General features: G+C 36.0%; 1 protein-coding gene and 1 pseudogene across 3 annotated transcripts in view; both read left to right on the forward strand.

The window, feature by feature from the left end:
• LOC114314042 (omega-amidase, chloroplastic) overlaps window positions 1–17,246 on the forward strand; it is a 29,993-nt gene extending 12,747 nt beyond the window's left edge. The window contains exons 5-10 of one of the 2 annotated variants that reach the window (XM_082892164.1): window positions 2,660–2,734; window positions 3,505–3,583; window positions 7,733–7,748; window positions 12,083–12,163; window positions 12,861–12,943; window positions 16,879–17,246. In XM_082892164.1, coding sequence (XP_082748290.1) covers window positions 2,660–2,734; window positions 3,505–3,583; window positions 7,733–7,748; window positions 12,083–12,163; window positions 12,861–12,943; window positions 16,879–16,954 — 410 coding nt within the window. In that variant the 3' untranslated portion in view covers window positions 16,955–17,246. The remainder of the gene's footprint in view (window positions 1–2,659; window positions 2,735–3,504; window positions 3,584–7,732; window positions 7,749–12,082; window positions 12,164–12,860; window positions 12,944–16,878) is intronic. The other variant, XM_082892165.1, reaches the window with a different exon arrangement.
• LOC145801281 (ubiquitin receptor RAD23b pseudogene) lies at window positions 4,260–6,252 on the forward strand (annotated as a pseudogene). The gene has a single exon (XR_014342525.1). The product of XR_014342525.1 is annotated as a ubiquitin receptor RAD23b pseudogene (transcript).
• Window positions 17,247–26,211: the final 8,965 nt, after the last annotated feature.

Below are 26,211 nucleotides of genomic sequence, written 5' to 3' on the forward strand. Positions count from 1 at the left end.
TCCTCTTCCGTTGTTAGTTTATTCTCGTCGCAAGGCTCCTTCTCCACCAGTTGTCTTTGCCCCTGCTGCTGATAATCATGCTTCTGACGACTCTGATCCTGCTGCACACTGATATCCTCCTCGAGCGCATCATTCTCCAAACTGGGTTGGTCTAATACATGTTTTTCTGCTTGTTATCGTACTTTTTTGTCTGCTATTCACTTTTTTGCAGAACCTCAGTCTTACAAGGAGGCCTGTTAGGATCCTCGTTGGGTTCAAGATATGAAGAATGAGTTGTCTGTTCTACAGAAAACCAGTACCTCGGAGTTAGAGCCTTTGTCTACCTGTAAGAATCTAGTTGGTTGCAAATGGGTCTACAAAGTCAAGACTCATTATGATGGCTCTCTTGAGCGCTACAAAGCTCATCTGGTTGCCAAAGGTTTCTCCCAAGAGTCTGGTATTGATTATGAGGAGACATTTGCTCTGGTTGCCAAGATGACTACTGTCCGTACTTTGATCCATGTCTCTACTATTCGTTCTTGGCCTCTTTATCAGATGGATGTTAAGAATGCTTTTCTTAATAGCCATCTCACTAAGGAGGTTTACATGCGTCCTCCCCCTGGCCTTCACTATTCCCCTAGCAAGTTTGTCGTCTTCGACGTGCTTTGTATGGTCTGAAGCAGTCTCCTCGTGCTTGGTAGGATTGTTTTCAGATTGCTGTTACCGAGCTTGGGTTTCATCTTTCTGCTTCCAACTCTGCTTTATTCCTGAGGCGTACCTCGCCTAGTTTTGTTGCTCTCTTACTATATGTAGATGATATGATCATCACTGGCTCTGACTCTTCTACTATCTCTGAGGTTAAGCAGCATCTCTTCCGCACCTTCTAAATGAAGGATATGGGACTATTGCAGTATTTTCTTGGTATTGAGGTGGCTTTTTCTCCCAAGGATTACTTTCTGTCCCAGGCTAAGTATGCCAACGAGATTGTCCATCGTGCCGGTCTTACTGACACTAAGCTTTTTGATACCCGCATTTAGCTTAATATGAAGCTCAACACTACTGATGGTGTTCCTCTAGATGATCCTATGTTATATCGCGAGCTTGTGGGTTGCTTAGTCTATTTGACAGTCACTTGCCCTAATCTTGCCTATGCTATCCATGTGATTAGTTAGTTTGTTTCTGCTCCTCGCTCTACACATTGGGCTGCTTTGATTCGGATTCTTCACTATCTTCGCAGTACTATCTTTCAGGGCTTGCTATTCTCTTCTACTTCTTCTTTAGACTTGGTGGTGGCCTATGCTAATGCTGATTGGGCTGGTGATGTTAATAATCGTAAATCTACTTTTGGTTTCTGTATGTTTCATGGCGATTCTCTAATTTAAAAGCAAGAAACAAACTGTTGTTGCCCGTTCTATTGCCGAAACTGAGTATCGTGCTATGGCTTATGTTACTGCTGAAATTGTCTGGTTTCGTTGTCTCTTATCTGACTTGGGCGTCCCTCAGTCTTCCTCGACCTCTCTTTATTGTGACAACCGAAGTGCTATTCAAATTGCTCATAACACTGTCTTCCTTGAACGGACAAAGCCCATTGAGATTGATTGTCATTTCGTCCGGCAGCATCTGCAGTTTGGCTTTATCTCGCTTCCTTTTATCTTTTTGACTCTGCAAGTTGCTGACTTCTTTACCAAGACTCACACCACTGTTCGGTTTCAATTTTTTCTTGACAAACTCTTGAGTTTGAGCGGGGTTGTAAGAATATACCTATATTCAGTTTCTCCTTTTTCCTTTTAGGCTTAGGAATTAAAGGTATATTATAATTCTATATCAATGATGTATTCGTTTAGGCGTAGGAATTAGTGTTCTATATAAGTATCAATCCCTACCTTACAGGTGATGACAAGTGCCAGCAGGCATGAACACTAGACAGGCTATTCTTTGTGTTTATCTTTTTGAGAATGTTAGCGCAAGCCATAGGATAATTGGGCCTGCGTTCCTTATTATTTTTGATGTATTTTACTGTAAATTACTTCATGGTTTGTAACTTAAATATTGTATTTTTTCTTTTGTATTATGAAGTGTTTGTTTTCATTCACACCGGGATGCGTGCCGAATGAGATTGAGCCATTGTGTTGAGAGAACTTCATTTTAGACTAAGACTAGACTCTGATTTTTCAAAAAACTATAGAATTGGACATATTTACCAATGCAACTGGATTTTATCAGAAGTTCATCTATTTTGTCATTTTAAAGTAAAATAATGATAATAAGAGGAAATGAAGCATATTTTTTGAGTTTAACAAAATAATCGCTCAAGGGCATGTTTCACGAGGCCAACCAAAATTTTGCAAACTTGAGGAAAATGGCTAAGATGATTTGAGAATGGATAAGGATAAAATGGATACGTCTATTAAAAAGATCATGTTTAAGTTAATTAGTTTGCGCCTAATTAACTTCTTAAAATCCGGGGCGTGACATGTTTGTACCAGTGCATGTTTCTACTTATAAATGGCTGATGAGCTTGATATTCTAAGTTATATTGTTAATGTTTGCTTCTTTTAGACGAAAAACTGTGGTTGTTTTATGACTTGGGAGAATTTAAAGTTTGTTGTGCATTATTGTTTACTGAATTAAACTCCGTTGATTGGAATTCTGTTACATGAAAATCAATTTGTTTGTGCAGAAGTTGGGCGTATTGGTATTGGTATTTGTTATGACATCCGGTTTCAGGAACTGGCGATGTTATATGCAGCTAGAGGTTTGTTTGGTCCCTTAAATTTTCTTATTATTGATGTTCCTTCTTTGCCATGTGATTATCATTGGTTATAAACATGTAGTTTCATGTAGATGATCACTTACATATGTATAGACTTTTTGTAACTTTAGCCAAAAACATTCACATTGAACATGGAGCAATTGTCAATTTCTTAGAGGCTGTCACCTCAAAAGCCAACAAACAGTAATTTTCAAATGGTGAGTGCAAAGAATACATGTGGCTAAAGGAAACAGCTGGTGTTAAGAGCTGTAACATTAAGGCCTCTGAATCTCTCGTCTTTGAGGTGAGAGTTTCATTGCTAAAGGCCTCCTCTCTATGTTTCTCTTGCGCATTCTTGTTGTGTAAGAGGAAGGTATTCCCAGATGGTTCTGTTTTAATAAAGTTAAATTCTGTTGTACTTTTTAAATTTTTATTCTTTGATCTCGATGGCTGTAAGTTGTTCATTCATTTTAAAATCAGTTTTTCTGTGACATCACTCTTTGGTCTCATTGAGTTCATCACATTTTCTACGCTTACTCCTTTCCTCAGTGTAATAGTTTTTGCCATGATGCCATTTACTCGGATAAAATTAGTGTTTTTGAATCATAATATATGATTGTTACCTTCCTTCTGTGATTCTGCTTCAGGCAGTTTAGTACGTTATTGGACCCTTTTCTTTGACATAGTTGTTGAATTTGTATTACACTATATATGTTGATTGCAATGCTTTTAAGGACCTGCTGAACATTGTCAGTACCACTTGTGGACATCAGGTGCTCATTTGATCTGCTATCCTGGTGCATTTAACATGACGACAGGACCATTGCATTGGGAGTTATTGCAGAGGGCAAGGTAAAAATATGTTTTAGTGATTGGCGCTGAGATGTTTTCCTCAAGAACTTCGCCATATTATGCCCTCTTGATATTTTAATGCCATCAAGTCACAAGTCATTGTTAGCCTATTCCTAGATTTCATCCTCATGCTTAATCATGTTCTCAGAATTGGGATTGCAACACATCTAGGCCATTGATTGATCTGCTAAGATTGCACGGAAAATGTCCAAAATTGTTAAATTGATTATGGGATATTGTTTCATCAATCAAATCAGATGTTGAGAATTTTTAAAGTAGTTGCTGAAGAGATGCTTTCTCTATGGCATTGTTTGTCATAAAGTTTTTGTTTGGAACACACACATAATGATTTAGGGAGTTTGAATTGGTGGCATGAGTGTATCCTTTCCTTGGTGTCTGTGTTTTGTTGTTAAAATCCACCTACTCTCCACCTACTTCAGCCACTTAAACCTACTCCACTAAACCTAACCCACTACTTCACCCACTCTCCACCTACTTCACCCACTTAAACCTACTCCACTAAACCTAACCCACTACACCACTATCACCTCACCTACTCCACTAAACCTAACCCACTACACCACTACCACCTCCACTTCACCTACTCCTTACCTATTACACACTCACCCTCTTCTATATATAGGAATCATGAATCATTGTAATAAATATCAATATAAATCAATCAATAATACAATCATTTCTCTTTATACATTAAATTTCTACATGGTATCAGAGCAAGGTTAAGCTCTTGGTGCTCTTCGCCTTCTGGCGGGCGGCAACTTTGCCTTAACCGCCCGCCAGACCTCAACCAATTAAAACCTACCAAAACCTCCAACCACTGCAGCAACTCAAACCACTGCTAGCTCGAATTGACGCCAACTCTTCTCGCCAAGATGAAGCTTACTGTAAAGACTCTCAAAGGCAGCCACTTTGAAATTAGGGTTCAACCCACTGACACCATCATGGCGGTTAAGAAAAATATTGAAGATGTGCAAGGAAAAGACAATTATCCATGTGGACAGCAATTATTGATTCACAATGGAAAGGTTTTGAAAGATGAAAGTACTCTGGCAGAGAACAAGGTCTCTGAAGATGGTTTTCTTGTTGTCATGCTTAGCAAGAGTAAAACTTTGGGCTCAAGTGGGACCTCATCCACCCAGCCTGGATCTACAACTCAACCAATTTCTAATCCTACTTCTGCACCTAAAGCTCCTGTACAAGCACCGGCCCCAGAAATCACCTCGTCTGGTTCCAATGTGGCAACAGCTAATGCTCCTTCTGATACGTATGGTCAGGCTGCTTCCATTTTGGTTGCTGGTTCTAACCTTGAGCAGACCATTCAACAAATAATGGATATAGGTGGTGGCAACTGGGACAAAGAAATAGTTACCCGTGCACTTCGAGCTGCTTACAACAATCCAGAGCGAGCTGTGGATTACTTGTATTCAGGTATTCCAGAAGTAGCGGAAGTTGCAGTGCCAGTGGCTCATTTGCCTGTGAATCAGGCAACTTCTGAGGGGGCTGAAACACGTGCAGCAGCAGCTGCACCCATCTCTGGAGCACCTAATTCATCTCCTTTTGATTCTCTCTCTCTGCTCTCTTCGATCCCTGAAAGTGTCAATTTGGGTTTTCATTCACATTCTCTCTCTCTCATCTTTCCACTTTCAAACCCACAATCCTTTTTTTTTTTTTAATCAACCCACTACCTCACTTTCTTTAAACCCCACTTTCACTCACACTCACATGGGCTTGTCCCATTCTCCTCTCATCTTTTCAACTTTTCTTTCAACTTTTTTTCCAAAGTATTTGATCTGCCCAAGACGTGGCACAACACTTTATTTTATATATTATTATTATTCTTATTATTTCAACCAAAAAAAAAAAAAAAAAAAAGGGCAGAATTGCACACCAAACCTTCCCTTATTTTATTCATGTCGGGCCTCACCCCGATCACCATTTTACATAAAAAAAAAAAAAAAAAAACCCAAACACCCACACACACAGGCGGGATTTTTCTTCTCTACTCTGCCGCCTGTCTTTTCTTCTTGCCTCCGTCCTGGACGGCCCTTGACGGTGTTGCCTCCGTGCTTCCTAGACCACCAAGCAAGTTTCCTCCTCCCTGCTCATCCACTGCAGCATATGGTGGACCTCCAAATCGGAACATCACGGTGGCCTTCCGCTTCAGCTCCTTGTTTTCTGCCTTTAGCACACTTATCTCTGCTCGCGCATCCTTATACATGCGTTGGAGCAGAGCCAGCTGGGAGTTTAACTGCTGCACCTCATTTGCCCTACTCTGCAGCCGGTTCGACAAGTTTGTCACCGCAGTCATGGTTTCCACACATGACTTCAAAGTATACTGATTGGCCTCCACATCCGACTGCACAACCATTTTTTGCTCCACCGACCGCATCGGAAAGTTCAACGGCGCAAAACCGGCAGTGTTTGGTTGAGGTTCACGGGACACCGCACCAGTTATCTCTCTTGTGGACTCATTGAGGTCGGAAAAGAGAGTAAGCAGAGGGCGGGACGAAGAGGCCATTTTTCTGGGCAACAGAGTGTTACAGAATATCTCTCGCAACAGAGTGTTACAGACTCTCTCTCTCAGCACAACGAAGAGTTTTTCAGAAGTTTTTCTTCGCAAGTTGTTTTTTGTCTGCCTCAGCCTCAGCATCAACCTTGGTTAAATAGCGAGGCAGCCACGCGTATCGCGCGCCACTTGACGCCAGACGACAAACGGGCGCGCCAGTCAAGGCACTCACGTGCCTCGCCATCATGTCCGGCACATCTTTTTATGACTTGGGCTTGCCTTTTGATGGCACGCCTTTTGAAAGATTGGGCACACCTTTTGAGGGTGCGACTTTTTAAGGGTCCGACAAGACTCTGTAAACTGTTTCGACATTGATTTCGGTTAGCTCCTTTATGGGTCCGACAAGACTCTGTAAACTGTCCCGACATTAATTCCGGTTAGCTCCTTTATGGGTCCGACAAGACTCTGTAAACTGTCCCGACATTGATTCCGGTTAGCTCCTTTATGGGTCCGACAAGACTCTGTAAACTGTCCCGACATTGATTCCGGTTAGTTTCTACAAGGGTCCAGCAAGACTCTGTAAACTGTCACAACAACTGTCACAACATTGTCTGCTACAACGGTCCGACATGACCCCATAAACTGTCTTCTACATTGGTCTGACACAATCATCCAGTGTCTTCTACACCGTTATGACACCACCATACAGTGTCCTCTACATGGTTATGACACCCCCATACAGTGTCCTCTACAACGTTATGACACCACCATCCAGTGTCTTCACCAATGGTCTGACACGACCATACAGTGTCTCTTATCCTCTTTTATTTTTATGTATTTTCTTGTTTTGTTACTCTCTCCAAACTCAAGTTGGTTAGTTCCTATCCCCTTGAGTTTGCGGGGGGCTGTTAAAATCCACCTACTCTCCACCTACTTCAGCCACTTAAACCTACTCCACTAAACCTAACCCACTACTTCACCCACTCTCCACCTACTTCACCCACTTAAACCTACTCCACTAAACCTAACCCACTACACCACTATCACCTCACCTACTCCACTAAACCTAACCCACTACACCACTACCACCTCCACTTCACCTACTCCTTACCTATTACACACTCACCCTCTTCTATATATAGGAATCATGAATCATTGTAATATATATCAATATAAATCAATCAATAATACAATCATTTCTCTTTATACATTAAATTTCTACATTTGTCAAACAATTATTTATGTTGTAGGTTATACAAAAGTAATATTATGCATGTAAACCCATATCCAATCACATCCTCAGTAATTACTAGTATATAAGAATAAATATGGAATAAATAATTACTTCTTTATACCTGTCCTTATGCTTGTGCACTTGTTTAATACGCTTTCCGTGTCTACAATTGGATACTCCCAACATTGTTCTTTGTATCTAATAAATAACTCAAAATGATCTTAAACCACCATCCTTTCAGTTTAATGCTTTCAAGTGCCTTCATGATATTCAAAGTCTTAATGGAGTATAAATGAGTGATCTGTGCAACATGTGCTCTATTTATGTTGTTTCTACTTGTGTTTATATTTTACTGATTGGTTTTAATCATTTATGTTTGCCGATGCAGGGCTGCTGATAATCAGGTATTCTATTTACTTCTTCTATTTAACAGTATTTCTGTCTACATTCGTCTCATGAGTCATAACCATTTTTTTTTCCAATAAAATTTGTTGTCTATCTCGACGATGCTAATTTTCTTAGTTGGGATGAAATTTTGAACTCAGTACAGACTTAACAGTTTTAGAATTTACTGATATGTTCATGATCATCTGTTTTATTATACATTCCAACCTGGTTTCGTGAGGTTCTTGAGAGAACTGCACTGTTTCCATTGTTCCTATGCTGGGAACATGAGAAGCACTGACACAGACATGGGTATGGACGTGGGACGCACTGATTTTGAAAAAAATTAGGATACAAACATGGGGATATGCTATGAAGCATGTGTGCGGGTATGTATACTAGTACGGGTACATTATGGGTACGCCGATATGACAAGACCTAAAGAAATAGGGTACGGGGACAACTGGGGTACGTCAATAAATTTTTTATTTTTTATAATTTATAGTTTGAGATTCAATGTACAAATCAAACTTCAACACCAAAACTAAAAGGGGAAATTACAAAACCAAAAAAGAAATCATAGTTTAATAATATCAATACCAAAGCAAAGTCAATAAACTATTTTAATGACATTAAATAGGAAAATTTACAAAGCGAAGTTTCATTCAAAAAAACAAGCTAAGCAAAATTTGAAAACTTGAAACTTCAATTTTCACTTTTATCAACTTCATCATTGGATAATACATTATTTATCTCTGGCATATCAAGTAAAGGATTTGCAATTTCAAGTTAATCAGAACTCTCTAATAAATGAAACGTATCTACACTAATGTCTCATAGCCTGCTGTACCCCTCCCGTACCCACTGAATACCCACTGAATACCCACGGAGTACCCAACTGTCAAAAAATGTATAAAAAGTACCCGGTACGCATTTCGAGTATCCGGTGCGTTTGTAGCCCTATCAGTACGCGTACTAGTGTCCTGCACGAATGTGGCAACATTTTCAGAGTACTTGTGCTTCATAGGGGATATGGAATATATATTATATATATATTTATAAGAGTCTTTTGATTCATGGATGCACCTCATATCTTTGTGCCCTTAATTTAAATCTATATACATAGAAAATAGGCACTATAGAGAGAAAGGGGGAAAACCTCCTTGGTGGAATGTCCCCAGCCAGGGAGAAGAAAAGCTGTGACTGGCTTGAGGGGTGGTAGTGAATTGGGTAAGTAAGCAAAGACGTGTGTATTTTTGTTTTGTTTTGTTTTTTTTTTCCCCCCCACTTTCCCCCTTCTTTGTTTATATATTTTACTTTGACTCTAAATCAGCATATCGTTCTGGTAGATGAAATGGGCTCTTGAATCCACGAGAAAGATAAAATCTTGAATCCACACGGAAAAGAAATTATGAATGTTATTGATCAAAAGTTATTTTGCCTTTAGGCTTGCATAGCTAACCAAGCAATTTAAATTTAGGAAACAATTAACTAGTCTAATTCTTGGAAAACAAGTAACCTAAAACTTAGGGAAAAAAATAAAATAAAATAAAAACAAATTAAGAAACCTAATCATTCTAAAATATTTATACTAAATTACATCCTTAACAAAATACTTTTTACAAAATATTAAAAATAAAATTATAGAAATTTCTAAAATCTTGTCTTACATTAGACTACTCTTCTTCGAAAGAACTTGAACTTGAAAAAGTGTACTTTCCGAAAGCTCTTCTATGTATGCTTCAATTGGTTGACAAGATTAACTAGACGAACTTTGGGAATCAAATTAAATTGTTCCACACCAAGAAAATCAACATAATGTATTTTATGTTGACATTGCATCTTCTCATGACTTTTCATTGTCTTTGATTCAGTTGAGCCTTTAGTTATCGACCTTGGAACGTCAAATACATGCCCAATTAGTTTGTTGGTTGCATGAGGAAACTCTATTACCTTATCTTCTATTGCCTCTTCGTCATTAGCATTATGCTTCACCACCTTGAATACATCATTATTCTGGTACCACAAAGTCCCACATTGACCAATTTCGTTCTATTGAACTTTGATAATTTCTTCTTCAACTGGGCTAATATATTTGTTCTTCACATTCTCTTTGATATTCAATGCTGTTCTTTTTCATCAGCATCAATATTGTTCCTTACATTTGGTTCAACTATGATGACTTCCATTGCTTCTTCATCAATTTCAACCTTTTCACTGTTATCAAATTCAACTTGATCGTCTATTTTCATTGAGTCTCTCTGTGGGTCTTCAAAATTTTCAAACATTGGAGTACTTGAAATCTTCTCTTTCAATGTTTGGTTGACCATGGACACTTGACAAACCAACTGCCTTGTTCCGTGAATAATCTATATCCACTGTCACATAATAGTTATCAAAGTACAAAAAATATTGTGAATCAAAATTACCTTGAAATAATTGTTTCGATTCAAGCCTCTGATATTGTTGGTACAACAGCTGTCCATAAGTTGATTGAAGGAATTTGGCACTCATCAACTTCTTCATCTTGTGCCATGTCCTAATGGGTTGTTTATATTGTCGTGTTCGATCATATTGCAATTGCTCCCACCATGTAGAAATATAACCTTGCAACTTACATGCAACATATTTTGCTTACTTTTCTTCGTGGATTTTCATATACTCAAAGAATTCGTCAACTTTACGGAACCAATAAATAAAATTCTTAGCATAGCAATAAGCATTAAAATTAGAAATGTCTGGTTTTACCTAATAATTTGTAAAGCCATGATTCATTGCGATTATGCCTTTTGAACTTGTCACAGATTTTTCTCTGTTGCCTTACCAACTGATATTCACCAGAATCTTTGATTCACTCATTTTTCAGATTCATTTGTCACTATTGCTTTGATAACAAAAAGATCATCTCAAGATGTTTTGGGCAAATACCATTGCGCGATTCCTATTAACATTGTGATTCACAAGCTGACCTTGGGAAATACCCTTGGCATGGATCCTGTTAAATATTTCCCTACGATCTGCGTCAATAGGGCTTGTCCTTCCTACTTTGATGAATGGCATCGAGCCAGGCAAATCCTTGGTTTGATACCACTTGACGGAACGCAATACACATGAAAACTAGATATCGTTCTAGTAGACGAAATAGGTTGTCAAATCCACGAGAAAGATAAAACCTTGAATCCATAAGGAAGAGAAATTATGAATATTATTGATCAAAAGTTATTTTGCTCTTAGGCGTACATATTTATTTATAATAAGTCTTAGAGACCAAGCAATCTAAAATAAGGAAACAATTAACTAGTCTAATTCTTGGGAAAAAAAGTAACCTAAAAATACAAAAAACAATATCAAACAAATTAAGAAACTTAGTCATTTCAAAATACTTATACTAAATTACAAGCTTCCTAACAAAATACTATATAAAAAATATAGAAATTCCTAAAATCTTGTCCTACATCACATGGGCATGACACTCATTTTGGAGTGTCCGTGCTCTCTAGCTGGCAACTAATTGTGGTGTATCAACCAACTTGGTGTATGAACCTCCCATATTATAATATTAACATTCTGTTCAACGGAGACTAGTACTTCTAAGGTTTCATCAGAAGAGCTAATAGTAGTAGAATCTTATAAAAGATTGAATTAGTGCTCCACCAGACAGTTAGAACAAGGTGCTGAAACTCACTAAGATTTCCATGTTAAGAGAAAACAATTGTGATTTTGTAACCCCACTTCTTTTGTAAAAGTTAAAGAACATTGGCAAATGCCTGACCAATCCACTAAGAACTGATGACGATTATATCTTCTTCTTGTGTTATTTCAACCATAAAATATTCTTTCTTAGCAGCTTCCTCTGTATTTTAATAGTTCAAACCACACAAGACCAAATAGCTGACAGTATGGCTGCAACTGTGTAAACATGTAAATTAACCTCCTTAATAAAAGTAAATTTCCTAGGAAAGGACATACTGTTTCAGCATTTGTTGGACATATCAAGTTCGGCTATTTCTTTGAAGCATTGCAATTCCAAATTGGAGAAATCAAATATCATTAACTTAACATCTGAATATTTTTCTTCTGTGTGACAATCACTCTCAACTTCCCAAAGCTGTTGTAAAACACTGGTGTATGCCTAGCATTTGAAGAGAGGAGTGGGGCTAATTTAATTAAATATTTCTTACAGTTGTCCATATAGTGTATGCGTATAAAGTTCTTTCCACATAGTGGGCCTTTAAATTCAATATTTCTTACTGTTGGCCATATAGCATACATGTATAAAGTTCTTTCCCCATTGCCTCTCGCTTTTTTGAAGATATTTTTAAGTGTACTTGTAGAAAAATTTCTTTTGTAACAGTTATATGTTGTAACTTGTTCACCTGCTCGTGATGCTGGTGCTGGTTATGTTGCTTGGGGCCACTCCACACTTGTTGGACCTGTAAGTAAATACATCAACTGAGCTTTCTTGCATACTATTGGTGAATATATTATAGCTAGGGGCAGAGCCATAAATTTTGGTTAGGGGCTGCCAAGTACAAAATTTGAGTTTATTGGTACATCATTACTATTAGAAAACAATTTTTACATTAGTGTTATGGAATAAATATTTTATTAGAGTAAAATAAATAAATCTATGACACTTATTTCTTATTAATTTTCAATTATTTTATATAGTTTTTGAGCTATCTAATTAGGATGTTACTAACCACCATTTTAAAGCATTTTATTGGTTGATATAATTGACATCTCAATGGTTTCTGTAACTGAATAATCGCAACAAATTACATTTACATCTTGTACAAAGCAAATCAATGGAATTGATGCTGTTATGTAATACATGAAATAGTTGGGCCCCCATAAAATTATACATTGAAGGAACACTTGTGAAATAGCGTGCTAGTATGGGAATTTTTTAAAAAAATTGAGGGGGCTATGGCCACCCTTGGCCTATTAATTGTTCCGTCCTTGATTATATCTATATCCATTCCTCTGCAAACAATTCCCCTGTTCAGCAGATGGATGGTAGATTAGATAAAGCCTGAGATTTAAACTGTGATTCGTCATTTATTTTTCTTTGTTTTTCTTGTAAATTTCAACATCAACTAAGTCCTTACTCATAGAAATGAATGTGGCAGTTCGGAGAAATTTTGGCTACTACGGAACATGACGAGGCCATAATCATATCAGAGGTTGATTATTCACAAATTGAGCTCAGGAGGTGAATAACTGTCAACCTGAAGGATAGTTTTTATTTTAATGATAGTTTTAGTTTAAACATGCTTTATACTTTCCTTTTGCTTTGTTTGCTTGTTTTAAATGTGGAGCAAATTTAACAAACCAAAAAAGGAATTTGGTTTCTGGTGTCTTTCTACTGTTTTGTTTATCTATTTATTTATTTGATAAGTAGATTTTGATACTACAATCTACATGTGAAGGTAAATACCAGGTGTACATGTAAGGTATGAAGGAGAACTAAATAAAGGAAAAAAAAAGAAAAAAGAAAAAAAAGAGCTCCCCAGAAAAACCAATTCCCTTAATATTTCTACAAAACCACGTCCAGATTCCAAGTTCTAGAGCTCCAAAATTGTTGTCTATGACAACAAAATTTTCAGTTAATGCACCAAGATCTCAGATTCCTTGATATTTGCCAATTCTTCTCTTTTCAGATCACCATAAGACAAAGGGGTTGCTTGCTGTGCATCCGTTAGCATCCTACTAGAACAGTCCCATATGCTGCCAAACCACCTTGGCATAACCCAATGAATGCCCATCTTAGATTGCTCCCACCAGCTGGCCACTCGTTCCTGAAATATGGTATCAACTATGGGAACTTGCTTATTTTTTGGCACCTCTTTGAACTCCAGCACCTTTTCCACTACATTAATCCAATCCTTTTTCTTTTTTATTTTTTATTTTTTCCCCACAACCCTTCTTGGAACTCAGGAATATCAATCTTAATTCCTGATTCCCATCACCTTGAATCTCCGCTATGGTTCATTGGTCTCCCTACCTTAGACCGTGGAGGCATTTGACCTCTACTTTTCCCTTTGGTTTTCTTTTTGTTCATATTCTCCAGAGCAATTAAGGGAATAAAACTTTATTCTCACTGATATTAGGAGCCTTATTCTCTGTCAAAATTTCCGTCCTTGCATCATTTCCAATTTCCCGTGTGGGAATTTTCAGCCAATTGATCTTGTCTTGAGTTTGTTTCATTATTAGTAATAGCATGTCCTGAGTATATGAATCTTGAACCCCAAACATCTGGTTTGCTGTCTGTTGCTCTTCATGTTCAGTATTTTCATGACTAACATCAGCCCTACACTGACCTTCCAAATTGCTATTTTCAGTAGAGATTGAGCTATCACCAGAGTTTGCATTGCCAACTGAAATGACTTGTTTTCGAGTAATAGTTTCTAACTTTTTCCCCTTACCAGTGTTCCAGCTCCATTTTTTCCTTCCATTGAGTGACTATCTTCTTTTCACATGGATGATGATTATGACCATAGATTTCACATTTAGAACACCCTGATGATTTCCATGGATAAGTCGAAGTAATTTGAATACTTTTCACAATTGGAAATTGCACTTCAATCTCAACAGGATATTTATCATCTGTATTTACTTCTTGCAGATATTTTGAAAAACTCAGTGATGGAGAACCAGATTGATAGGGAGGGAAACACAAACAGCCATACCTTTTTACTCTCAATTATACTAATCCATCAACTGATCATTACAATGTTAAAACCCTAATATCTATAGGACGAAAACCCTAATCTTATTAGGAACTTTCCTAATATTGTTTGGGAAACAAAATCAAATCACATACTAATACCAAGTAATTAAATCTAACTTAACATTGATAATAATATTCTACCAATTACATTTATGAGACGAAAACACCTTCGGACCCACGGGTTTTACCCTAGGCTTCCAAATCCAATAATGGGCTTCTAAAGAGTCAAGGACTGCACTGTTACTCAGTCTTTTGCATTGCTCAGTTAGTATATCTGCGTACAAAGGTCTCCCAACTGCACGTTCAACATAGCTAAGACCACCTTCTGTTCATAATTCCAGTGTTGTAAAAGTGAGCCCAAACATGGATTCTATCAACCTTCTCCTTTGAAAACTTCATTTGAGGTTGCCATTTCTTCAATAGCATATAACAGAAAAATGCCAAGATCCTGCTTCTAGTATATCTCTTTTTGTTTTTAAATTGAAAGAAGAAAAATCCATAATTGTTCCTAAATACCTTCATAAGACCATATTATTCCATATTCTGTTTGCAATGTTCTTGACAGCAAAATAAGAAGTCTTCTGACAAGAAAATAATCAATCGAAATTCCCAATTTCTGCAGTGTTCACTATCACCTTCTCATCCTTGACTATAGGTGGTGGATAGTATTTGAAATTCATACTCATTTTGTTGAGTGTTTGTTACCTTGTGTGAGTAATTCTTTCCAAAGCTACAGTTTTCTGTATTTGGCCAACATCCTTTCCCCTCCAAGTTCACTATTATCAATTTTGACAGTAGTATCATTGGTAGCTGCTGTTTGTAAAATTTTCCCCCAGGTATTGGAAGAATCTCTAGGTCTCCATTGTTGACTACCAAATCTATTATGATCTCTGGCAGATTTTAATTGAGGCTCGCTGTTTGTGGCTGGAGATTTCATTCTAGATACTGTTTGATTTACCATCTGATCTTTGATTTCAAGATCTCTCCTGAATAGGAGAATTTGGCTATGCCTCTGACCAAATTGCTGTAGTTCCATTAGCAATCTCAGTAGTCATTTTGTGTTAACCATACTTATTTATCAGTAGTGGTTTATTTGGTCTAAGAAGTATGAACACTTCTAAGAAGGTAATGTGTCGTGTCTCACACTGACACGGCACGACATTCATCAGACACTTTTTGACACTCACTCACACAAAACACATTACAACTTTGAAGAAAATAAATTGGAATCCAATAATAAGACAAAAACTATGTAAAATTAGACATATTCTCCTCTTTTAGACTTTAAAATTTCGACTTAAATATATATACATGACATAATAAATATTTATCATTATATGATGCATAATAAATGTATATTTTGGACATGTCCCCCATGTGTTTTGTCTTACATATTTTGAAAATTTTTGTATCGGTGTGTCCGTGTCGTATCACATGTCCATGATTGTGCTTCTTAGGCTCTGGTATATCAATGATAAACGGGCGTACCCAGTGCACGAAGCTCTTGCTTAAGCGGGATTTGGGGAAGGGTTGATGTACGTAGCCTTACCCCAGCAAGCGGAGAGGTTGTTTCCGCTTTGGTATATCAATGATATTCATCGATATTCCATTAATCTCAGACAGTTGACCAGTATGATTTTCCTCCATTGTTATTTGATTATTAACATCATATTAAGACTTGCAGTTCATCGTTGCTCCATAAGTTTCATAAATTTGAATGGCTAGGGTTTCCTGCATTACTAAGGCATTAGATTCCTCTTTGAAAGCTTTACAATTCTTTGAGCCTGAGAGTTGAGAACTATAAGTAGGGGAATTGATCTCGAATGTAGAACCGGCTTTCTACTTCAAGGCATCCTCCCTGACCTCCATTGATTGGGACACATTACCAACATCATCCACATCATCAGGTGTCCAATCCTGCATTGCCTTCAGGTGTGTTTGGTTTATGGATTTGGGGAGGAATTTGAAAATGGAAAGGGAAAGGGAAAGGGAATGGAGGTGAATGTAAGTTATATTTCATTCATATTTCACCTACCTTTCCCTTTCCCTTTCCCTTTCCAAATCCATCCCCAAATCCATGAGCCAAACCCAGCCTTGAAAAAGAGGCACTCAGAATTCCCAGTTCTGTGAATTTAATCTTTTGTATACCCCCTTACTTGGTAAAGGCAACAGTAAAGCGGGCCAGGAACACTTATTTTAAATGAGGATTCAGGATGCCCAGTATTTCCTATTGTTTGGGGCAACTTTTGAATGTAAAGGAATTACTAGAAAACTCTCACAAAGTTTCAAACACTTTTGAACATATTTTTCTGGCAGAAGAAAAGTTTCTCACAGAAATGTGTTTTCCTTTTAAATCATTCAATTGTTTTACACTTAATTCTATCATTATTTGATTATATATATACATATATATTCAGGACAAGCCTTCCATTGGAGAAGCAGCGCCGAGGTGATCTTTATCAGTTGGTGGATGTTCAGAGGCTCAACTCCTGAACAATAATACTAGTTGATTTTATTTGATGTGCAGAAGAGATTTCATCACTGAGATGCTATGTACAATAGTATCTAGTATTTGATATTTTGGTGTAATTGAGATTTGTAAGGTTCTGCTTTACCATGTGGAGAACTGAATGCTGAAAACGTATGCAGAAACTATAATTTCTAGCAGAAAAGATTGTTAGTTCCTTGGTTTTCATAGGTTGCATACTTCTTATTTTTGTGTGACTACATACTCCCGTATGGAAAATTGGTTGGTATATATCTATATCTATTCTATTATATAAAACCAAAGGCTGAGTCAGTGTAAAGTAAATAAGTTGTTTATGTTTTAGCAATATGCAAATGCTACCTTATCTGACAACTACCTCATTTAGAGGTACGAGTATTTTTTGGGCATAAAGATAGACAATGGAATTATCTACAACTAAATTACTACAACTACCTTTTATTATACAGGCATAAATTTAGAGGTTCGAGAATTGAAGAGGAGGAAGACCTACTATAGCCACATTAAGCGGTTACTAACACCACTTTGAAATTTTTGTAGCCATATCGTTAGTAAAGAATTATATTATTCATTGGACCAATAGTCGTCTGTTCGGTAGGTTCTGTGCAACTATGGTTTCTGTAGTCCATGTTATGCAAGCAATAGGTAATCCTAAGAAAACCAGAACTCTCCAATTCAATATGTAGAACTAGAATGCAAGTTGCGTGATTGTTTGATTTCCCACAAATGAGAAGTCTTCAAGCCTGTAGCTTCTTACACGCCACATCCTACGATTCACCTTCTGCACCACTAAAAATTATCCAACATTCTTGGCCAATCAAATACTTTACCTCTTCACTTCAATTTACATAATTTTTGCCATGCCGGAGTATTTACATATTTTTGCCCCATGTTGGAGTGAGCGGCACACAATTGACAAGCCAGACATTATTTCCAATGTAAAAAATAAAAATAAAAAATAAATTCATTTGGCGATCTGATTCTGGAGGAGAATACTTTTTCGACAAAACTTTCGTTATTGGGTTAGCTTTACACTTCACATGTTTCTAGTGATTCACATGGCATCATCAAATGATACAAGTCTTGGATAAGAATCTACAATGCACTAGAGAGCCTTTGTTGACGATTCTTTACTCCGACAACGTCTAGAGCTCCCCGAACAATGTGATATCTCACACTAGGTAAATCCTTTACCCTTTCCCTCTTACTAAGACTACATAATGTTCTTATGAATTATGGCTAATACCAGGTATATAAGTAGTGATTTCAAATCTAGAGGTTAATCGTACTTTGGCAACTTTACATAAGGCAGAGTTTGGTTTTTTAGGGGTGATAGTGGAAAATTTGACAGATAAGTCACCTTTACTGCCACTCTACAGAACCGTACACGAGATTTTCACCTCATACGGTCCACGTTCAATTCTTTTGAAGTCATTGGATCCTTTTCATCATTTGAGAATCTCCTCCTTTCTTGCACTCCGTCCTGATAGGATCAATTTAGACACGTTTTCATGTTCCAATTGAACACTTTCTATTTTTTATATATTTTTTATTATATTCTTCTCAAAGGAGAATATTATTCTCTTTACCAAACATATGCGCTCCAATTACAATCTTATAATAAGAACAAGAGACTTTCTCGATCAATCTCTTCGCCCCTTATTCCTCGAGAATTAGAAAGATCATTTTCAAGTTTGAATTTGTTCATTTGCATTCTGGGCTCTTCTACTTCATTTTTATTTACTTATATTTTATTTAATATTTTTTAATATTTTTATATCATTCCTTAAGTCCCATAGGTTTGATCCCGCAGATTTTCACTCATTTTCTCATTGAGCGAGGTGTATGAAATAAATCAGATTGATTTTTGATCAAAAGTTGTCACGACCCAAATCCCGCCCCGTGAGGGTCGGTGAGGTGACCGGCTAGTAATCCGAGATTACCAAAGCCTTTCTATATAAATCAAAAATAATCGGGACTAGCGGAAGCAATATACAAAAATACCAATAGTCCAATGAACTGTGCATCTATATGAACAAATATTTACATACATAAACGTTAATTTACCCACGTAGCAATACATATCTTATGACATCTTGTACAAAACATGTACACATCCATATACCGGAACATATACTTGCTATCGGTCATCACGACCTAGACTCAAAACGGTGGCTTGGCAAAAGTGTTTTTCTAAGCTTGATCTTTGGATCGCCCACCTATATAAATATAATAAATAGTGGGCTAAAACTCAGTGAATAACAAATGTGTAAAGGGGTTTATGAATGATGTCCTTACAACAATTCAAAACAGTCAGATTCAGTAGTGAATAAATTCACAAAGTAGTATTTCATAACATATCATTCATTTTGAATCGTAGCAGTCATACGTGGTATATCCAATAGCAAAACAATACAATAGCTCTTAAAGACCAAAATAGTCATGTAAGATGGCCATCAACACAGTAAACAATAGTTCCAAAGATTGGAACTGACAGAGATCTCTGTAACAGTAATAGTAACAGTAACAGTAACAGTAACAGTAATAGTTGCTATGGATGCCATGAGTATAGTTCATAAAATAGGACAATCATTCATTCAGTAAATTTATTCAGTAAACAGTATCATTTCAGAAAATAGTGCATTATATCAATAAGAAAATAATTATAATTGAACATAGCTTTACAACATTGTTACTCACAGTGAGCTTCCAGTAACGATTGTGCGGTCTCCAACTCGACCTACAATTACAATGCACATAACACAACACATGTGTTATCAATACACATTCGATTCATACAGTCGATTATTAACTTATTCAGTTCATCATTTACTTGATCATTTGGTTATTTTATTCATCCTTTAATTTCCTTGATGTCCATGAAATGCATATGAATGTCAAATACGTGTGAAAACCATGCAATCGAAGGCTCGGAAGTTGGAAAAACAGAAAGAAAACAAATTCGGACCTGTCTTGACACCGCACATGCGGAGTAAAGCAGTAGGCATACCCAAATTTTCCCTATTTTCCATACGTGCGGGCCTCACTTCCGTACATGTAGTTCTGTTTAGAACCAGTTCGAAAATTTGTCTTTTGTTTGGAATACAATGTTTTCAAAATCTAATTCCAAATCCATATATTTCAAGGCTCCAAATTCATAAAAACATGTTGAATTTAATTTAACATACTTAGCTTTAAACAAAAATCATAACCTTAAATTGAAGCTCACATTTCATGCAAAAGCCCCAAACCCTTGAATTAAAATACCAAATTCATAATCTTGAGCTTCAATCTTTGAAATTCATGGAGGTTTCCATCTCAAGTTAGAAAACTCATGCAATACACTTTCAAAACATGGAAATATACATGAACTATAATTCAATTTTCAACTCAATAAATCAAACTCCTTTTTAATTTTCCAAATCAAGTTCTTAATTCCCATGAACTCATGACTTTCATCATTTTTCTTCAATGTTTATGTATAAACACTTCATGTATATAAAAACCTCGTCTAAATTCCTTTCCATAGCTTTCGAAATATGAGGTTGAACTTCAAAATAACTCAATTCTAGAATGCATGTGACCTATAACCTCAAAATCCAACATTTTCATGTATGTATGTGAGGAATCATCTTCTTCTTAACATGTTCTAGCAAAATACATGCAATAACCCATGAATCCAACTCTATAACACATGATCTTCAAGGTTTGAGAGGTAAATCCTTACCTAGAGTCTTCATAGACACTTGATCTTGCATAATCTTGACAAATCCAAGCCAAATGTGAGTTTCTTCTTCACTTTCTTCACTTCTCTTAGTTTTTTCTCTCCAAAAGATGAGTTTGAGCTGATAAAGAAGCTAATATCACATATATATCCACATCTAGATGGCTTTATACAATAATGAGACCCAAACACACCTTAATGAATCAGATAAAATCAATTTTCAATTAAACTTTTCAAATGACTCTAAAAATTCCGATTAGCATATCCATGTATTCAATTTCAGTTTTTGAACCCATTTAGGCCGTCAATTTCAATTTCAAAGTTGTAACTCCAACAAATATTTTTTCCAATTTGGACAAATATGCACCAATAAGCCCCATAATTATTAACTAACACATAATTTAATTCCCATGATCAAGATATGCATTTTGGGGTCGTCATAGTCTCCCCACCTTTAGAAGTTTGGTCGTCCAATCTTGCGTTACTAAATATATTTCAGATGCAAATCAAATGCCTTGGGTTTACATTATACATTGTTCGACAGTTCACAGCTCAAATCAGTCATTCAGTTTCATGATTCATCACAGTTGTTCAAACCATTCAGAAATCATTATGTATTTAAAGTAGATCCATATGGCAATCAATATAATACTGATGTAAGCAACCATCTAATGTCCATAATTCTCATTTTCCACAAGTTCAATTGCATAATAAGGTAATTTTGATGCAGTCAATAGTAAGACATATTCAGTTTGTATATTTCCAAGTAATTGGGTTTTACAATCAAGTAGTTCATTGTTAACAAGTCTCTTAGCATTGAATTTGAATTTCAATGACACAGAAGCACCAATTTTCTAAACAATCAATCCCATAACAGTAAAAGTAGTACCCAAGTATTCAATCGTTAATATGATTCATGTGTTCCCAAGCAGTTTAAGGTATATCTTCAAATACGGTTCATTATCAAATCAATCTGTTGTTGACAGTTCACATAAGGTCTCCAAAATAAGGTAAATATTCAAATTCCAATTCAAGTTTTCAATCTATCAATTCCCTTAGCAACATAGCCCCATAATTCATTCATAAGTCATTCACAAGTTTCCCCGTAACCCAAAATCAATTTAGATAGAGGTTCTAACAAATCCAATCAGTTATCAGATCAAATCAAATAAGGTTTTGCCCCATCATTCTCAAACAAAGTACATTTCGTTCCCTAGGTCACAACCAATTTGTTTCGGTCACAACTTGTTCTAAGTTCATTAGTTCTCAAAATCATATCAAAGGCATATCAAACGTTTGTCAGGCATAGCAATTCATATTCAAATGGTCAGACATAGTGTGAAGACTAGTTACTAAATTATTTATTTATTTATTTATTTTGTTTTTCATAATCATATGTTCAACATTTTCCATAACATAGGTAATATTTCCAAATATGTAGGGTTTCAAGGGTATTCAATATTTATCCATCAATTCTAATATTCCATTACTTCTCATAACATTTCACATTGGTAACAATTAGAGCATAAAGCATAGGTTCATGATTCTCATTTTTCAGTTGGTTCAGTCAACATATTAACATTTACTCTCATGTTTAAAGTATCATGCATAACAGTTTGTATCAAAATGGCTAAGCACAGTGTAGGGCATTACTACTTTAAATTCTTAAAATCACAAGTCTACACATTTCCGTTGCAAGGGTGATTTGTCAATGTCATAAGGTTTCAAAGCACCACATATAGCATTACATTCAGTCACTAAGTCTCAGGAGTGTTCAACAAGGAGTGTTCAATTAGTCCATCTAAATAGATGATAGTAGATTTATTCATGTTGCCACAGTTTCCCACAGGCAATTATTAGTCAAAAGTGACAATACCCATCCGACATTTATATTTTACAACACACACCATATCACGACCAAGTAATTTCACTCCCATATATTCAGTAGGTTTAATTAGACAAATTCCCATAGTTTAGAAGAAGTGATTCTTTCATGTTCAGTCTAGTACGTGCTCAAATTCACAAGTCTATTAATAGCCCTCTGGCAATGCTCAACAAAAGTTCATTTGCCAATAATTAGTAGAAATTTCCCACTCGTAAAAGTTCTACATTTCACGGTACACAATACAAATTCTTAGTGCTAATCCTCTGGGTTCAGCTAGCATGTTCACAATTTATATCGAATCAAAAAGTTTACATTTTCCATTCTAATTTCCACATAAACATTTTGTACATAATCTGCATCAGTTGTCTTACTATTTCAGTTCAAACTCCCATCGTTCATTCTTTCTAGTCGGTCAATCTGAACATCAAACGAGTCAGATTCATCTGCATTGCTTGTTCTTTCCATTGGTCTATTTAGGAACAGAGGCAATAATAAACAGAAACAACATTTTTCATCTTCGTTCACACAACATTTTTTTTACATCTTCGTTCCTTGTCCTTTGTAGCACTATTGTAATTCTCTACAGGTTTCACAATGTGTAGTTCATTTCAGTTGAGTGCAGTTCAGATATATTCCTTTCAGTTCACATGTGTTCATAAAATTAACACACCCACTCATACATGCAAACACAATGTCCTAATTCTTTTCTAGGACACCCTACAGCTCAATTGCACACGTGTGTGGGTAAATTAACTTGTGCTCTGATACCTTATGTCACGACCCGAACCCCGCCCCGTAAGGGTCAGTGAGGTGACCGGTCAATAATTCGAGATCACCAATGGCCTTCTTGTATAAATAAAAAATAATTGGGGCTAGCGGAAGCAATATACAAAAATACCAATGGTCTAATGAGTTGTGCATCTATATGAACAAATATTTATATATATATCCACATCTAGATGACTTCATACACCTTAACGAATCATATAAAATCAATTTTCAATTAAACTTTCCAAATGACTCTAAACATTCCAATTAGCATATCTATGTATTCAATTCCAGTTTTTGAACCCATTTAGGCCATCAATTTCAGTTTCAAAGTCGTAGCCGCAACAGATATTTTTCTCAATTTGGACAGATATGCACCAATAAGCCCCATAATTATTGACTAACACATAATTTAATTCCCATGATGAAGATATGCATTTTGGGGTCGTCACAAAAGTATTATGTGAAATCTTTGATTTTTTTCTTCTTCTTTTATCCCTATCCCATAGGTACAGTGTTTGAATCAATAGATAACTTTTTCTTTTATATGAATTGATATTCTTACAATTCCTTCCTTATACCTCTCACAGAAAATCTCAAATTAGATCCCAAATTGACGAGTTAGTGTAAGCTTGTCCATGCAGTTATGCACTCTTCGAATAGGAATCCATTTTCTAAAAGATTTTGACTTTCGTGCTTTGGTGAGTCTTTGAGACCCTTTCGATGACCTATGTTTGTTGAAAGGATATCTATATAATCTGATCGATTGCGTAAAGCCCACGGTAGCAACGAAATCGGGTAAAGGATACAGAAAAGACTATTCTTTTCTATTCTAGTGGAACATCTTTCACAATCCTTGGAGAGATGGTTCATTAATAGACCGAGGGATAAGTAATTCGACTCATTCACATCCAGATCATGAATGTTTGGAATTCATATTATGCAAGGAGACATTGCTTTTGCTAATTCGAATTGAAGGGTGATATAAAATCGGTCTATTTCTGAAATCATATCCATAGCTAGTGCGTTCATCATAGTTAGTAGCTCCAGCTCTGTATCAAGGTCATGATCGATATCGTCACTATCATCAATATCGTTACTAGCATCAATATTAGCATCAATATTGTCACTATCATCAATGTTGATGTCATCAATAAGAAAACCTTTAGTCTTGTTATCTAGGAACTTGTTTAGAAATACTGTAATGAAAGGAACATAGAAGTTTGTCTCTAGGTATTTGACTAAATAGGATCGTTCGGTTCCTATAGAACATATCACTAAAATACCCCTAGAGGGAGATAAGGCTAAGTGGAGAGAACGTGGTTTTTCATGAGATGGGAAAAGAAAACTATTAGCCTCACATGAGGTTTGTGAATAAGTGATTATCTGATAATGAGCAAGGGATATATATATATATTTTTTTTGCTAAACAAGATGTATTGAACTCATAATTCATTAGATACTTTTTATGAATGTCAATTAAGTACCATAAGTAAATTGCTCATGGTTGTTCAATCATTTTAAAACTAGAGTCATTCTTTGATAAATGCTTACTATGAGTCAGACTTAATAGAATTTGATCAATCTTTTTTTTTTTTTTTTGTCATTAAGGTGGAGAACTAAACCAGAATTATCTTTCTTCATCACTGTTTGCGACCTAGGATTCTATTTTGTCATCAATCCAATCCCTTTTCACATTTTTTTCTTTTTCTTATCAATGAATAGATCTCTTTACCTGTATGACATAGATGTCTCATATTTCTCGAAAAAGTGATTCGATTGATGGGATTTAGTATGATACTTATGAGATCAATGATATTTATGAGATTTATATTCAAATATTTCTTATTAGATCATACTGATTTGACCCCATAAGTGGGACCACCATCCAATAGCATGTTGCTATTAGAAACAATACCCCGTATTTCTTCTAGAGAATTTTCTAATTGTTTTAGAGCAACTAAAAAGAGACGTCATTTAAAAAGAAATCGGTTAAGATGTAGGATACCTATATGCATGAATTTAGAGGTTCGAGAATTGAAGAGGAGGAAGACCTATTATAGCGACATTAGGTGGTTACTAACACCACTTTGGAGCATAACTGAAAACCACTCTGGTTATAATTAAAATCATCACAATGGATCGTAATTAAATGCCATATTAAGATGTAATTACAATGGATCGTAACTAAACGCCTTACTAAGATGTAACCAGCTTCAATTTGGTGATTTAGTAGCTCATCATCACAATGACCCATAACTTAGTGTCACAATGATTTATAACCAACATCTTTTGAGATCATAATTTTCATATACTATGCACCATTTACATTGTAGCATGACCTCTTATGCATGAGATTGGATTCTCTCAAGTTGGTCATCTAATTTGAGAGAGCATTTGGGCTTGGTAGGCCCATTTTAAGACCGGCTTTGGTGATTCGAGTCGTTCACTTTTGAGGACTCATTGAGTAGAATATTCTTATAAAAAATTAAGATAATTGGACATCGGTAACTATATGTTTGAATCATATATATATATATATATATATATTTTAAATATGGTAATTATAATTTCAAGAGTAGCCATTTATTTTTTGTAATGCAAATGTGATTCAAAGACATTCTTACTAATATCCGATCATCTTGAGTAAACTATTTGGATCATCGAGGTAGGCCCCAAAATGGGCATACCAAACCTGAACATTTTCTTAAATTGAGAAAGTCAACATAACAGAATCTGAACCTTATATATATATATATATATATATTTACTCATAATCTCCTAGTAGAGCAGACCAGTAATATTAGGAACACAAAAATCAAACACAGTGGAACTCATCCCTTGTGAAAGGGTTGTGTCCCATTCTG

The sequence above is a fragment of the Camellia sinensis genome, chromosome 10 (genome assembly GCF_055761805.1).
Source record: "Camellia sinensis isolate YWXY chromosome 10, ASM5576180v1, whole genome shotgun sequence".
Lineage (NCBI taxonomy): Eukaryota > Viridiplantae > Streptophyta > Magnoliopsida > Ericales > Theaceae > Camellia > Camellia sinensis.